Here is a 15537-nt window from a genome sequence, read left to right as displayed (position 1 = left end):
ATACTATGACTGCCTCAGTGAAAAATACGACTCAGGTGTTTTGGGATAAGGTAATTTTATTTCTAAACTTCCCCTGAAGTGAGAGCACGTATACTACCGAAGAAAGTCTAGTATTCATATTTTTACCTGCATTTCACAAAGGTACACTGTTACCATGGCAACTCATAAAGAATGTCATAGAAAAATCACACCAAACCTACATTTCGAAGTACGACAGACCAGGCTCTTTGTAATACTTTTGAGAGATTTTCACTGCCAAAGACACATCTAATTGTCTCTTAATCAATGACTGCCCTTCATCTCTAGCAGCATCATCATTCTCCATAGAATGCAAACCTAGATTCTCAGGGCACTAAAAATGCTTAGGGAAGAATCACAAGACAGCTACATGAGTAACTGAGAAGTGAGTGTTGAATTAGAAAACGCCTCCCCTAACTCTCAGCCAAACCACTTCTGAAAACCAAGGGTGAATGGGAGTGCTTCATGACAGGTTGAATATTAGCTTAAGCTTTCTCTTCTGACCTGTTAGAATGCCAGAAATTTAAAGTAAAAATAGCATGATAATAAAAATAACTACCATTTATTTGGGACTCGACATTGTCAAGTACAGTGCTAAGCATTTTATATGCCTCTTCTTTAATCTTTTTTTTTTATTTTTTTTATTATTATTTTTTTTTGCGCACGCTCCAGCCTCTTCTTTAATCTTTATCATATCAGTTCGACATAGGCCTTATTTCCTCTGTTTGACATATAAGGGTCAGGGAGGTCATAAAACATAATAAAAGTACTTGACATTTATAGAGCCCTTACCACATATCAGGCACTGTTCTAAGAGCTTAACGTATAGCATTTAATTGAATCTTTAAAATAATCATTTGAGATAGGCTCTAATATCTCACTTTCCTAGGTGGGGAAACAAAGGCAAAAATTTGTTTATAGTCATATAAATAGCAAATGGCAAACCTACTTTTTCAGAGTGGAACCATCTTAGGATGGGTTAGGTCCTCCAGCTGGCGTAGGGAGGCCAAAATCACTGGTAACCATTTGGAAAAAGTACCTCTGCAAAGCCCACCTACCAATATAACCCCCAAAGCCACAGCCACTTTGGTTGGGCACTAGAAGAGGTAGTTGACTTGCATTCTAAATTATTTTGAATGAAAAATATATGGCTTTAAACAGTAAAATCACATTCAGCTAAGCAAAATATATAAACAATTAGGTTCATGGGCCTGCATACTGTGCAGGGCAATAGCAGACGATTTTTCTGGGAATACATACTCACTGAGTGACACAGGAGACAGAATCTGGGATTTAAACTGCCATTTCTCGCACCTGATACACTCGCATATCTAAGCTTATGTAGGTTCAACCCACAATGTAAAGGTAACCAAACTAGGGATTTGAACCCAGGTCTTATCTAACTTGAAAATCCACCACATTTCCAACATGTTTCGTTTGGCCTGACATGATAAATACTTGTCAATAAACCAAATCAGAGTTCTTCTACCCATCCTAACCCGAACAAAAACACGTATACACGCATAAATATCTGCCCCTGTCCTTGTGCTCCTGAACAGAAAGAATGCCGTACAGAAGGGCAAGCTAACGGCTCCTGACACTGGGCTGCCACGTGAGGGGAGGCCAGCTATCACCTAACGGCTAAGACACACCTCGGTTTTTATTCCCCACGCTGTGACAGCGTCTTCGCCAGCCCAGCTCGGGCCCATTTCATTGTAATCAAAGACCAAGGTGACTGCTGTCCCCTCAGAGAAACAGCCTGTGTTTACTGCTCCTCCGCTGATGAGAAAACACAGGAGGGATGACGGGTCTCACCATTCAGACGTTAGTAGGCGTGTGCCCAACAGATGGTCTGCTAGCGGGAACATCGAGGGATCTGCTCTAAATGAGTGTTTACTTGTTTACATGTGAAATATCACATTCTGGGGACAGCTGACAGAGTCAGACAGAGACCATGCCCTACAAGGGAATCAACATTTGGCTGGCTGCGGGGCCCCACTCTCCACAGAGACAGAGGCCCTGATATTTGAAATTCCACACCGTGCTGCTTCCCAATTCTTGCTCCCGATGAACTTGCGTTAGAGGAATTCTACTGCATGTCAGTCATTTGACATGTAATGAGCACCAGTGAAAAGCATGAAGTTAAACAAGAAAATCTGTCTCCTATAAATTTTAAGGCATCATTACAGGTTATCAGTCAAAACACGGTCTTTCTTGGTTGTGAGGAAAAAAAACAGCTATTTGAATACTGAAGAAATTAAAACGACGTCTGTGACTTACCTCTGCGCTTAACATTTCACTGACATTTGTAGCTTAAATACTGAAACCTCAAAAGCAGGAAATATAAAGTGCTCTAAATATATTCACAGTGATACTGATATAGCATTCTGGGAAAATAAATTTTCAAAAAGCCTTCACATCTCCCAAGAGACAGTTTCAAGGACAAATTTTGAAAAACAAACAATTTATATAATTCCAAAGAGTTAGCTCCAAATAAAAGAAGGTAATAAATTTGATGTCTTGGTACTTTTTTCTTCATTAAAATTGCCCCTTTGCTTGGGAAAATACCCTTTGGCAATGATAATTGTCAGGCTTCCATTCTACAAACTGCTCTACTGACTCCAAGATCATTTTCTTTTTTGTAAACATCATCGTGGCTGCCAAAAACAGGGCTAAGAGGCTTTCCATGACTCAACTCACACAATGACCTTGTGAGGTAGGCATCATCCCCACTTTACAGATGGCAGGAGGCAGCTAAAAAATCAAAGGTGACGGAGCTGGAGAAGCTGTTTGAATCCCAGCCCGCCTAAGGTCAAAGGTCATGCTTTTACCCCTAAAAGTCTTGGTGTCTACTATTCAATTCAAATTTTCAAAATACTCTTGATATGTTAAAGAAATGACTAAAAAATTAATGGAAATACTACCTGGATGAATGAATTGTATGGCTGATTGTCACGACATAGCCAGCTCCCCCGACATCTAAGTAAGGACCGGTCAAAGAAATCAACCCTGGATTAGCTACTGCATGGAGATACCTAACAGAGACCAAAGAAAATCATGTTATTTTAGAGTGTGAACAATTACTCCAATTACTTCAAAGAAAAGTGAGCTTGTAATGCTAAAAATACTTATTACAAATTGTGCTTATGTTATATTAAAATCTGGAAGGATTCCTATCTTTTATGTCTGACTGTAGCACCAACTATCTGAAATTCTCTTTTAAAAACAGGTACCAGCTGGAGCAAGAACAAGAACCTGTCTCTACAAAAAATAGAAAAATTAGCTACGCATGGTGGTGCATGCCTGTAGTCCCAGCTACTTGGGAGGCTGAGGCAGGAGGATCCCTAGAGCCCATGAGTTTGAAGTTGCAGTGAGCTATGATTGTACCATTGCACTTTAGCCCAGGAGACAGAGCAAGACCTTGTCTCAAAAAGAAAAAAAAAAAAGTACTAAACTCAGCACATATCTGGGCTTTTACAAAATTCTATAGGATGGATGTTTTAGAGACTAAAAAGAGACTAATGAAGTAGAAAGAAAATAAAATTTGCACATAAAAATGCATCCTAGATTGTAAAGGGGGGGCAGGCATTAGGAATAACCGATTCATGAATGACTTAGCAGCTACCCAGAACAAGACTAGAATTCTTGTTCTTTTTTTTTTTATTTCGGCATATTACGGGGGTACAGATTTTAAGGTTTCAATAAATCCCCCCCCACAGGTCTGAGTTTCCAGCATGACCATCCCCCAGATGGTGCACATCTCACTCATTATGTATGTATATACCCGCCCCCCTCCCCCCTGCCCAATACCCTATTACTGTAGGACCTATGTGTCCACTTAGGTGCTGCTCAGTTAATACCAGTTTGCTGGTGAGTATATGTGGTGCTTGTTTTTCCATAGAATTTCTGTTTTTATGCCCAAGTTGTCCCCTCTTCTACAGCACCTGGCTCACTTTTGATTTTGAAAATCAACATAAAATTGAAACTCAGAAGAATGTTTTTGAATTTATATGTGTTCATTTTTCACAGGTCCTACATGAGCTGTTATTTGATGTCATAGCCATGTGCAGTAAAACGGACACATTTTGCACAAAGTAGAAATCCAACAAACCGCTAGGAATCCAAATGGCAAGCATAAAGCATTTCAGTTTCAAAATTTCAATGAAGAGATAAAAACATTGTAGACACAAAAAGCCCACAAAGCTGTTGCTAATGTGACATTGCAAAAACTATTCAGAAACATTTTTCACCACCATGAAAGTATCTTCTTTAGTGTGACTGCCTGAAGTTGCTTTCTTGTATGTATTTATCAGGTCTCTCCAGGAGTTGGGGGGAACCTTTGACAATGGAAGCCCCTAAAACTCACCATTGTCTCCTAGTGGGATCAAATGCTTTGTCCATGAGGGAACCAGGATAAATTCTGAGGACACCATTGGGCGTTGCTATGTAACGGCGGACAATGTAAGTGTTCAGGCTACTCATTTCCATTTGTGTCATCCATTCATCTGTGACGTGGCTAGTAGCCATTACTTCATTTCTGACAGAGAACTGGGAAACAAAGGAAGACATAGCAGGGATCCTTTAAAACTCACATAAAAAGAGAGTGGGCTGCTGGCAGGGCTCTGTCGCAGGGAAGCCAAGCCCAATTACTTAAAAATCTTTCCACAGCAGATGGATGCAGCCAAACTTGGTGAAAACAAAAACTTACAGAAATATAGCCAGTGGATGTGTGATTACTCAATTGTTCATCCTAGCTGGGCTTTCTGAGTTTATAAAGACACATCCTATGGCGAGTCATTAAAGATACAACCCGCCCCCCCATCTTTGCTCCTTAAACTTCATATCTATCTCAACACTGAGGGTACTGTACTTCTTTCCCCGGGGAAGGATGGGGCTGGGAAAGTTCCACTGGCCTCTAAATCACACCCTGCTACCTTGGAAACCCCCAGTACATCTGAGGCCTGAAACCGGCTCTTCGTGTGGCTCACAGGGCTTCTTAATCCATCAGAAGGGTCACTGCTGACCAGCCGCACGCTCTGCCTTCCAGCCCTCCAGCTGAGAGGCACAGATGCAGAGCTGGGCTTCCCACTTCAAAGGTTCACTGCCAGCACCCCCTCCCGGGCCTGGGGAGGGGGACACCAGCAGAGGGGCCCCAGGCCAGCACTCACTTTGAGGCCAGGGTTGGCAATGAGGCGGGTGTTGTCGCTGAGATAGGCGGTGTAGTGCTCCACCATGCGCTTTGTCTCCGGCTGGCTGAGGTGTTCGTAGGGGGAGGAAAAGCTGCCGGCAGACAGCATGACGGTTGGACTCTCTGAAAGAGAAGCAAACAAAGCAGGCCTGAGAATACCGTGACTCCGGCTCAGGCCCTAACAAAAGCCTCCCTCACGCTCTGCCAAGCCGTCAGTCATGGTGGCTTAACATCTTCCACAGGGACACAAAGATTCGGAGAGGAGGAAGGAAGGAAAAAGCCATGTTCTCTCCCTTCAGGGAGCTTGCGGTCCTTACAGTCAATCAGGACCAGAGAGAGGCACAAGTAAACACCAGTGCTGGATGTGGAAAGCCTTCAACTGCCTTAGATCTGCATATCTGTATGTATCCCGTACTTCTTAGGGACTTGGAGGCAGTGTACGACATGCCTGGATTGAATCTGCCTGTGTGGACATGAGGCAAGTTGTATACGTGTCACATTTTTCTCACCTGCAAAATGGGGAAAATAATAGCACCAATTTTACAGAGTTACGGCAAGAATTAAATGAGTTCATATGTGTAAAGCAAACGTGTGTTAACTATTATTATTCACATTTGTAGTATTATTTAGGAAGAGAGAAAGACGGAACAGTGGAATCAATACAAAAAAATAAAAAATTATTCTCACAGATGATGGCAGCCAAACTTGACATAAACCAAAGCTTGTAGAAACAGAGTGTTAATGTGTACGTATTTAATTACTGGTTCTATCTAACAGGAAAGCCATTTCCTATTTAAGACAAAAATCCCCACAATGTATGAAACAAAAACACTAAATCTTTGTCTTTGAGATGTTCTACTGTTCAACCATACCATGTTCTTAAAGGCTCTAGAAAGCACCATCATGGTGCTTAGCTCATTTTTTTTTTCTATTTTCAGTTGGCCAATTAACTTTTTTTTTATTTTTAGTAGAGATGGGGTCTCACTCTTGCCCAGGCTGGTCTCCAACTCCTGAGCTCAAACGATCCACCTGCCTCGGCCTCCCAGAGAGCTAGGGTTACAGGCGTGAGCTACCGTACCCGGCTGGTGCTTAGCTCATTTAAGCCCATTGGTCATTTTCTACTTGTTTTGTTAGTTCTCACACATGGTGTTGTGGTTCCTTGCAGCCTGGTGATCTCTGACTAATCTGAGGAATAGCGTGGGGCCTAAGGGAATGGGAGTATCTTCCCCCAGTGAGCACTGTTGTGTGATTCTGTTGAGTGCCACACTGCAAGGTGATGCCAGTGGGGTGGTGGGAATGGTCCCCAGGAAGGAGCCAGGACACTGGCCTAACCATGGCACTGTGTGACTCTGGTATTCAGCTAGTCTAAGACCATTCCATTTCAGAGGTCAATGCTTGAAGTTCCCTAAATCACTCAGATGGTAAGAATCCCAAATTAAGGCCTGATTTATTTGTGGTTCACTCTTACCCTCAAGATGCAGTCCTTTAGGATCTTTGCTAAAAGCATGTATGTGTGTGTGTAGGGGGTAGGGGGTGGAAAAGAGTGGCTTCATTTATTAGAGTCTTCACCTTTCGTGGACCTTGAATTTGATTTTTTTCTCTCTTCCTAGTCCTAAGTAGCCACCTAAAGCACAGTTTAATTTCACATCTGTTTCTTCTGTATTGGTAAATATGTGCATTGCAAATATTTGGCTATGAGTGCTGGCTTTCTTCTCCCGGTTCTTGTCTTCTCCTAGATTTTGGCCCACTAATTCCTCACTATCATGTTAGCTCTTTGATGCTTTCTAAGGAGATTTTAATCCAGAATTGCATTTTCATCCAGGGATTTCAGAATTCTGAGGATTCAGAATTACCTAGTCTATTATACTCAGAAAATGCTATTTCCAATGATGTTATTTCTCATTTAATTTTTGTGATATCTGCATAGGCTATCCTAGGAGATTAATCAAAGAGAAGAAAACCAGAGGTTTAAAAGGTTAGGTTGTGGATTCACATGCATATGCTCCTGTGGTTCCTCCAAGCAAGGATGTGCCAAGAAGAGGAAAGAGGATAATTCCTGAACTCATAGAACTTAGGGTCCAACAGCAATGTGAGAATAACACAATAATATAAGGTGTCAAAGGCACGCATCCACTTCAGAGACAAGAGCGTTGCAGTGGGGCGAACGTTAGGAGAAAGGGAGACACCTTGGGGTGGCGGCTTTTTGACATTTTAGAAAAAGCTGGTGCAGTAAGATGGACTAAGCACAAAGAGAGACAAAGAAATAATCAAGAAACAGGACCCACAGCTTTGTGTTCCCGAGGTAGACAAACTTCCTTATACACACACATACATGCTAAACTGCCTTAAATGATGTATTCTTTAAAAAATTCTTCTTTTCCTCTTTTGTGTATCAAGAAAGACGATATCCTTCCATCAGCTCTCTTGAAGACAGATCTGATGTATACCTGGCCTCAAAATCCCCATCATTAATGAGATCAGATGGAAACCATTTATTTGCCATGTTTCCCATATTTTCCATTCCCTTTTTATTGTATTTCGATTATCTTGGTTCACTTTCATTACTAACTAATCCCAACTAAGCTACCCTTCATTACCTGTCCACACTGCCCTGGATGAGAAGAGGTAATGTCCAGGTGAGGAGGGGTGGCAAGGTGGAAAGAGATCCCATGCTGTGAAAGTCAGACACTGGCCTAAGGTCTGCCTGTTAATCACATGTAAAGTGTTTACGTTGATAAATTACATTTTCAGAGTCATCTCTGTGAGGCATTGCTGTCCAGCTGAGACACAATGCAATCCACAAATGTAATTTAAAATTTTTGAGTAGCCACATTAAGAAGAAATAGATTAAATTAATTTTAATATTTATGGGATCCAATATATCCAAAGCAGTATCACCATTTTAAAAGGCAATCAAGGCCGGGCGCGGTGGCTCACGCCTGTAATCCTAGCACTTTGGGAGGCCGAGGCGGGCGGATCGCTCAAGGTCAGGAGTTCGAAACCAGCCTGAGCGAGACCCCGTCTCTACCAAAAATAGAAAGAAATTAATTGACCAACTAAAAATATATATACAAAAAATTAGCCGGGCATGGTGGTGCATGCCTGTAGTCCCAGCTACTCGGGAGGCTGAGGCAGCAGGATCGCTTGAGCCCAGGAGTTTGAGGTTGCTGTGAGCTAGGCTGACGCCACGGCACTCACTCTAGCCTGGGCAACAAAGTGAGACTCTGTCTCAAAAAAAAAAAAAAAAAAAAAAAAAAAAAAAAATTAAAAGGCAATCAATATAAAAAAAAATAAAGCATGGATTTCACATTTACATCTTGATTTGGACCAACCACATTTCAAGTACCCAGCAGCTCTGTGGGGCTAGTGGCCGCCATATTGGAGAACGGAGCTATGAGATTATCCAAAGGAAATAAGAAAATATGGCTTGAGTTTCTTTCTCATTAAGAAAACTGTTGTGCTTTACTGTCTCAAATTTCAAAACAGCAATCTTATTTTCACCAGTAGTGTTTTTTTTTGCTTGTTCACACAGAACTTAAAAGAGCATGCAGACATTAGCTTTTCAGTATAGCATTTCTTAAAAATATCAGTTTTTTCCATATTCTTTTGTATAAAAACAAACACAACCCCCAAGGACCAAATCAAAACAAAGAAATACAAAATCTAGCCTTTTTGGATCAACAACACTGGCTCTCTCCAAATTGTCAACACTGTAGGATGTGCCACTGAAGGGACCCCTGAGTCTAGACTGCTCTCCTGATTTCATGTCCAGGCAGAATTCTCTGGGATGGAATTCAAGGGAGGAACCCAAACACGAAAACTCTAATTTGGAATCTAGAGACTGATCACTTCTATCTTTGATCCTCTTCCCACCTGTGCCCTCTGTGCAGTGTGCCAATTGTGTGATGATTCTTAGTCATTAACTTTTTTGGAACCCTAAGTCTTTTCGACAGTGAAGAGGAGAATATCTGTTTTATTATACTGTGAGCATACTGTGGTACACTGCCAGCGCAGACCACAGAGGCCTCGTACGTGTCTGGCACGTGGCAGACAGAGGGGCCTGAGCCAATCTCAGTTTGGCTACCTTCTGTGTCATCTGGGGAAAATTATTTATCCCTAGTAAATCCAAATGTCTGTCATCTATCACAGGTCAACTCAGGTGATGAATATAAAACATCCAGGACATAAAAATGTAAATTCCTTTTTGCTGCCTTTGAATTATTTGTCTATTCCTAAGCCCTACTGAAGATAAGGACTTGCGGTATATCGCTCATAGCTCACTGCAACCTTAAACTCCCAGGCTCCAGCGATGCTCCTGCCTCAGCCTCTCTAGTAGCTGGTACTACAGGTATGCACCACCAGGCCTAGCTAATGTTTTCTATTTTTAGTAGAGATGGGGTCTTGCTGTTACTTAGGCTGGTCTTGAACGCCTGGCCTCAAGTGATCCTCCTGCTTCGGCTTCCCCCGGAGTGCTACTATTACATGCATGAGCCACTGCACCCAGCCGAATTCTTTTGGATTTTTTTTTTTTTTTACTTTTCTTCTACACACCCACCTTAAAACACCCTATCTGCGTACTTACTTTTAATGGGGTTGTACCTGTGACTCTCTTTATGGACTGTCTTTGGGCTGCTGAGACCTCTTTGCCCAGCACTGGTGGAAAGCTGAAAGTGACTAAAGAACATGAAAGGCGAGTTTCTCTTCCTTTGGTCTGGGCAACCTCAGTGGTGTGATTTACACTCCAGAGCTCCCCTGCAGGATTAGGCTCAGGTTATAACTGCACCTGACATCAAACTGGTTTGTCTTTTCCCTTTCCCTGTTCCTGTTTCCCCTACTTCCTCACTGGTTTCTTCTGAAGGCCCACACTGTCTAAATTGCCGGTACACAAATCCTTGTCTCAGTGCCTGCCAGACAGTCTGATCCACGGCAAGGCTTCAAATGTCTTTTGCATTTGTATCCCCAAACCACCCAATGCTGTAAGCGTTCAACATCTTTTTTGCAGGGGGGGGGGGGGAGAGTGGGTGGGATTCGAACTGGTATTTATGGTGAGCTTCTACAAGCTTCTAAGACCTCGTAGGGAGCACAAGGGCTTTACCTAGAGTCGCCAGCTGTTTGAAGTGCAGGCAAGCAGTGGGCTGGCCCAGGAGATCCAGCCGATGGTACAGCAGCTTACTGCTGGGAACGGTGTTGAGGTTCTTCAGTTGCTTGACAGGTATTTCCGGTTGTATCACCACAATACACAGAATAAAGGAAGTGTCTTGTACCTATAAAAATCAATAAAGAATTCTAACACTGAAAACGAAGGTTCCAGGGGGACAGGGACTTTGCATACATTATTTCCTGCTGCCTCTCTGTCTTCCACCCTTACATGCAAGATGTTTGTTAAATACATGATGAATGAATGACGACATGAAGATAGGGTAATAGAAGGTATCTAATTTTGTACTTTCTGTTTTTTCTTTTTGTTGAGGGAACTTTCTGTAACAGAAAATCATGGAGCTAATGAAAGGATAAGTAAGGAGTCCCTTTGAAACTGTGACCCTAGCCCTTTTTTGCTAATGTGGATTAATGGACACAAGCTTAGAGTAGGGTATAATAATACAACAATTATTTCTATTTGGGTTTGAAATGCACTTAAAATTACATAATTTGTTTTGCAAAAAGTGTTCTGAGAGTTGAATATTTTTCAAGCCAATTGTGAATCCCCACTATTAAAAACAAAAATCAAAAAACTGAGGAGCAGTCAATACTACAGAATCCAGTTTATTCATTCTATTCCCAACACTTTTTCTTTTCTAGGTTGGAGATGATCAACATCACTACTTAAACTCATGAAAAGCACAAATCCTATGGCATCCTTGCAGAGCCTGCCTGATTTGTCATTTCAGACCAAGGTAGGTAAGTGTGCTGTAGTTAAGTCTAATTTATTAAGTTCATGTGTAGAAACAGTAGTACTTTCAGATTCACTTGGTATTTAGGAATGGATATTGGAAAAAATTTAGTGGAGAAAATGTCTTCCAAAGGATTAAAAGCCAATATACTTAGTTCTAGCTCCTTGATCAAGACTTAAAAATACAAAAATGCAAAGCTTCTCTATTATGTCAATTATATTAGAAGATGGACAGAACCTGTTCAAAGATGGTTTGTAAATAAATGAAGAAGGCTAAGTCAGTACTAAAGGATAGTGCCTTATAAAATAGCTCAACTGATTTACTTAGTAATGAGGGAGAACTTCTTTTTTTTATTATTTTATTTTATTTTATTTTTTTTGAGACAGAGTCTCGCTTTGTTGTCCAGGCTAGAGTGAGTGCCATGGTGTCAGCCTAGCTCACAGCAACCTCAAACTCCTGGGCTCAAGCGATCCTTCTGCCTCAGCCTCCCGAGTAGCTGGGACTACAGGCATGTACCACCATGTCCGGCTAATTTTATATATATATATATATCAGTTGGCCAATTGATTTCTTTCTATTTATAGTAGAGACGGGGTCTCGCTCTTTCTCAGGCTGGTTTTGAACTCCTGACCTTGAGCAATCTGCCCGCCTCAGCCTCCCAGAGAGCTAGGATTACAGGCGTGAGCCACCTTGCCTGGCAGAACTTCTTAACGAGTCAGGTTAGAGCTAAGTGAAATTTATGGTTTGTGAGGATGGCTGAAGAATCTTTAAACACAGAAGCAATTTGTATCTTCCCAGAATTGCTTTCAAGTACTGCTGCCAAAGATATTCAATTAGATTAACTAATTTAATCTTCTTCCTCCTTTCCTCAAATTAGAAAGTGACAAGGTGTTCTGAAGTGGCATTTACTATTTTCTCTCTTCTCAATCTCACCTTAGTACCCTTTAAGTTTGTTTCCTATGTTGCATATTCTAAAGAAACAAAAGACAAAACCCTACCAGAATGACAAGAATATAATTTTATAATTGGGTCTCTTTATAAGAGAAAAGTAAAAATTTACCCCAAGCTTCTAAAAGTAGCACTTCATAAATGTCCTTAGGAAAACAGATTTCAATATAGGTCTATTATGTTCTTAGCTGAAAAAATAATCTCTGCTTTAAAAGAAATTATGACATTCCTAAAAAGGGCTCTCCATGACTGGGCAGTGCCTTTTTTCATTGATTGCACATGGGATTCTTGTTCTGGAGTGAACCAGGACTGTGTAACATGCGAACATTTATTCAAACAGGTATTGAATTTCTTCTGTCATAACAAACAGCCTCCTAAAATGCTAAAAAAATGACTTAGATTACATAGTGAGAAAGTAATCTCTTAATGCTGCCAACATATCCCTCAAATTATAGTTAAATTAATTCAGTGAACTAATCCATCAGTATCTGCTATGTCTATGGACGCTAAGCAGTTTAACCAATTACCCTCAGCATAAGCTAACTCAGTTTGAATTATATTATTAATAGAACAATCCATTTTATTCTTTAGGATAAGATGTGTATCTACTCTTTTCCCCACCAAAGTAAAGAGACCTTAAAAAATATTTGTCCTTATTACTGGGTAACCAGGTAAACCATTAAAAAAAAAATCCTTTCCATTTCATTACTTATTACTTCCTTAATTTTTCACTGATAGTGATCTGCTCAACAACTTTAGAACGCTGAGAAAGCTAATGTTTCAACGTGAGATGAGTACATGATTATATCTAATTAGTCTAAGAAGAGTGGCCAGAATTTACCGGTATCACTGAAAAAGACTGAGAAGTTAATACTTCTTTGCAAAATGTTAAAATTGGGGCTATTTACTACTATACAAAGAAGTTCACCCAAATGCCTACATTTCCTTCTTTCTCTTTTTAATGCTAACAATTATTAACATAGATGTTTTTCCAGGATGTAACTGAGTTGCTTTTAATCAGGATATACTAGAGGTAAACAATCTCAAATTTCAAATACAAAAGTCTATTTTCCAATTAAGAATTTTGGTGGCTGGCTCACCCTTTCTGACATAAAAATTAAGCAATTTATCTTTAAAATTATATAAAGATAACGGTAGATGATGTCGTCATTCTCAAAAAAAAAAAAAAAATTCTGAAAATGAGGCGGCTGGCTATAAGAATTTCAAAATAGACTTTGACCTTCCCCAAACCTGTATTTCCAAACAAACAATAAAATAGAGCTGGGCTTGTAAACATAAGTTTCTGAAAGTTCCATTTATTATTTCATTTGTTTCATTTTCATTTTAGTAACTGCTACTGCCACCATGACACCTTATGAACCAAACGACGAGGCTGGAAGAGACTAAAGGCTGTTGGCTACTCCCATCATTTCTAACCCAGACACGGATCCTGTATCAAGTTGTTGCTTAATTATCTGCATCCACCGGTAGGCTGGATGCTCTATAAGGGCAGAGAGTATCAATCTTCTTCATCCTTATTGTACATGTTCAATAAGTAGTTCATAAAGCGATGAATAAATGGATCCATTTGAAGCCAACAGGTTAAATTTTGGGTATGTCCATCCAATAAACTGTCAGGTATGACTATATTTTATATTCAGTGATTAAATTTTGATGGTTAAAATGAAAGTCTGCTATCCTTTTGGTCAGTTACAGTATTTAGAGCCCTACAAAGACACTGTTATGCTATGTTAGGAAGGAAGGATAGAGGAGAAAAACATGGGTGATATGGACAGGGAGTGTTAGATTCTGTTTCTTTATGATTCTGTCAGGCTTCAATGTCTGAATGAGAAAGCTGAAATAGATGCCCCAAATTATGGCTAAACTATCAATCTGCTTGTGTTGAATATGAATAATTCAAGTTCTAAAATAAGGTCTCGACCAAGCCAGGTCGCTCATGCCTATAATAATCCCAGGACTCTGGGAGGCTGAGGCAGGAGGATCACTTGAACCCAGGAGAGGCTGCAGTAAGCTATGATCACAACACTGCACTTCAGCCTGGGTGACAGGGTAAGAATGTGTCTCAAAAAAAAAAGATTAATTTTTTTTCTTAGAGAATGCCAGAGGACATTTATGCTTTCATACCTCTCAGCCTCCACAATGTGAGTTGAACTGATGAAAACTAACTGGATATAACCTGAATGTGTATTGATAGGGGACTGTTCACAGAAAATTGGCCCATTTATACAACACAATACTATATAGCTATTAAAGACATGCACGCATTTGGGCGTGCGTACACAGCCACACACACACACACGTATACTTGTGTGTATACATAAATTTTCTATAAACCCATCCAAGTGACTACTTATGGGAAATGGGAAGGCAAGAGCAGGAAGAAGGAAATGGCATAGTTTACTCTCTACTTTTTTTTTTTTTTTTTTTGAGACAGAGTCTCACTTTGTTGCCCTGGCTAGAGTGAGTGCCGTGGCATCAGCCTAGCTCACAGCAACCTCAAACTCCTGGGCTCAAGTGATCCTCCTGCCTCAGCCTCCCAAGTAGCTGGGACTACAGGCATGCACCACCATGCCCGGCTAATTTTTTGTATATATATTTTTAGTTGGTCAATTACTTTCTTTCTATTTTTAGTAGAGACGGGGTCTCGCTCAGGCTGGTTTCGAACTCCCGACCTCGAGCAATCCGCCCGCCTCGGCCTCCCAGAGTGCTAGGATTACAGGCGTGAGCCACTGCGCCCGGCCTTACTTTCTACTTTATATCCTTCCATATCGTTTGCTTTATTCATCGTGAACAATTATTGTTTTTATTAACAAAAATGGAAAAAGTTATAAAAGCATCCATGGAATGTCTTCTTTTTCCAATCACCTTAAAAACTGATGAGTCACGTCATCAGACTCCAGTCCCCTAGAACTCCCGTGCGAAGAAGAGCACCGTACCCTGGAGCTCTTCAGGCAAAAGCGACTTCCTCGCACTCACCATCTTCCAGGCGTAGCTGACGTTGTAGGCCTCCTTTCTAGTTTCTCTCAGCTTGTTTATGTGCCAAGACAGGGATGAGTTCACAGGGACTGCGATAATCTGGCTGCCCAGAGGGAGGCTGGGTTGGCAAACAGAATTAAACACTTCAGGCGCAAGATAAAATTAAGCACTTAATTAAAGGCAAGGAAGAAGCTGTGAGTCAATGACCACCTCCTGATTCTGAATAGCAATGAAGCTCATCAGTTTTGAAAGAGATCATGTGAGATTTTCAATTTCGTAAAAGCATTATGTCAGGTCTGCATTAAAAACATTCCTTCCTCTCTATCCCTGGCTCCCCGACTCTAATTCTTTCCAGAGACTAGCTTGTCTCGAATCACTCAGTCATTAATTTTCAACCAATGAGCACAAAGACACATTTCTCTACAGGTTACCATCTGCCAAAATAACGTGTCATGGTTGGAAGAAATCCAGCCTGTTTTTATTTTAAGAGAAAAC

At 40.8% G+C, this 15537-nt stretch overlaps 1 protein-coding gene across 1 annotated transcript in view; it reads right to left on the bottom strand.

Moving 5' to 3' along the window:
- Nucleotides 1-15537, bottom strand: part of CACHD1 (cache domain containing 1) — a 205381-nt gene that overhangs the window by 23735 nt on the left and 166109 nt on the right. The window contains exons 12-16 of the mRNA XM_012767130.2: nt 15043-15160; nt 10302-10470; nt 5187-5329; nt 4385-4566; nt 2943-3053 (exon numbers count right to left, since the gene is read on the bottom strand). Coding sequence (XP_012622584.2) covers nt 2943-3053; nt 4385-4566; nt 5187-5329; nt 10302-10470; nt 15043-15160 — 723 coding nt within the window. The remainder of the gene's footprint in view (nt 1-2942; nt 3054-4384; nt 4567-5186; nt 5330-10301; nt 10471-15042; nt 15161-15537) is intronic.

This window comes from Microcebus murinus, chromosome 2 (genome assembly GCF_040939455.1).
Source record: "Microcebus murinus isolate Inina chromosome 2, M.murinus_Inina_mat1.0, whole genome shotgun sequence".
Classification (NCBI taxonomy): Eukaryota; Metazoa; Chordata; class Mammalia; order Primates; family Cheirogaleidae; genus Microcebus; species Microcebus murinus.
Note: the sequence above shows the minus strand (reverse complement) of the source record. Positions and strands in the feature narration are given on the sequence as shown.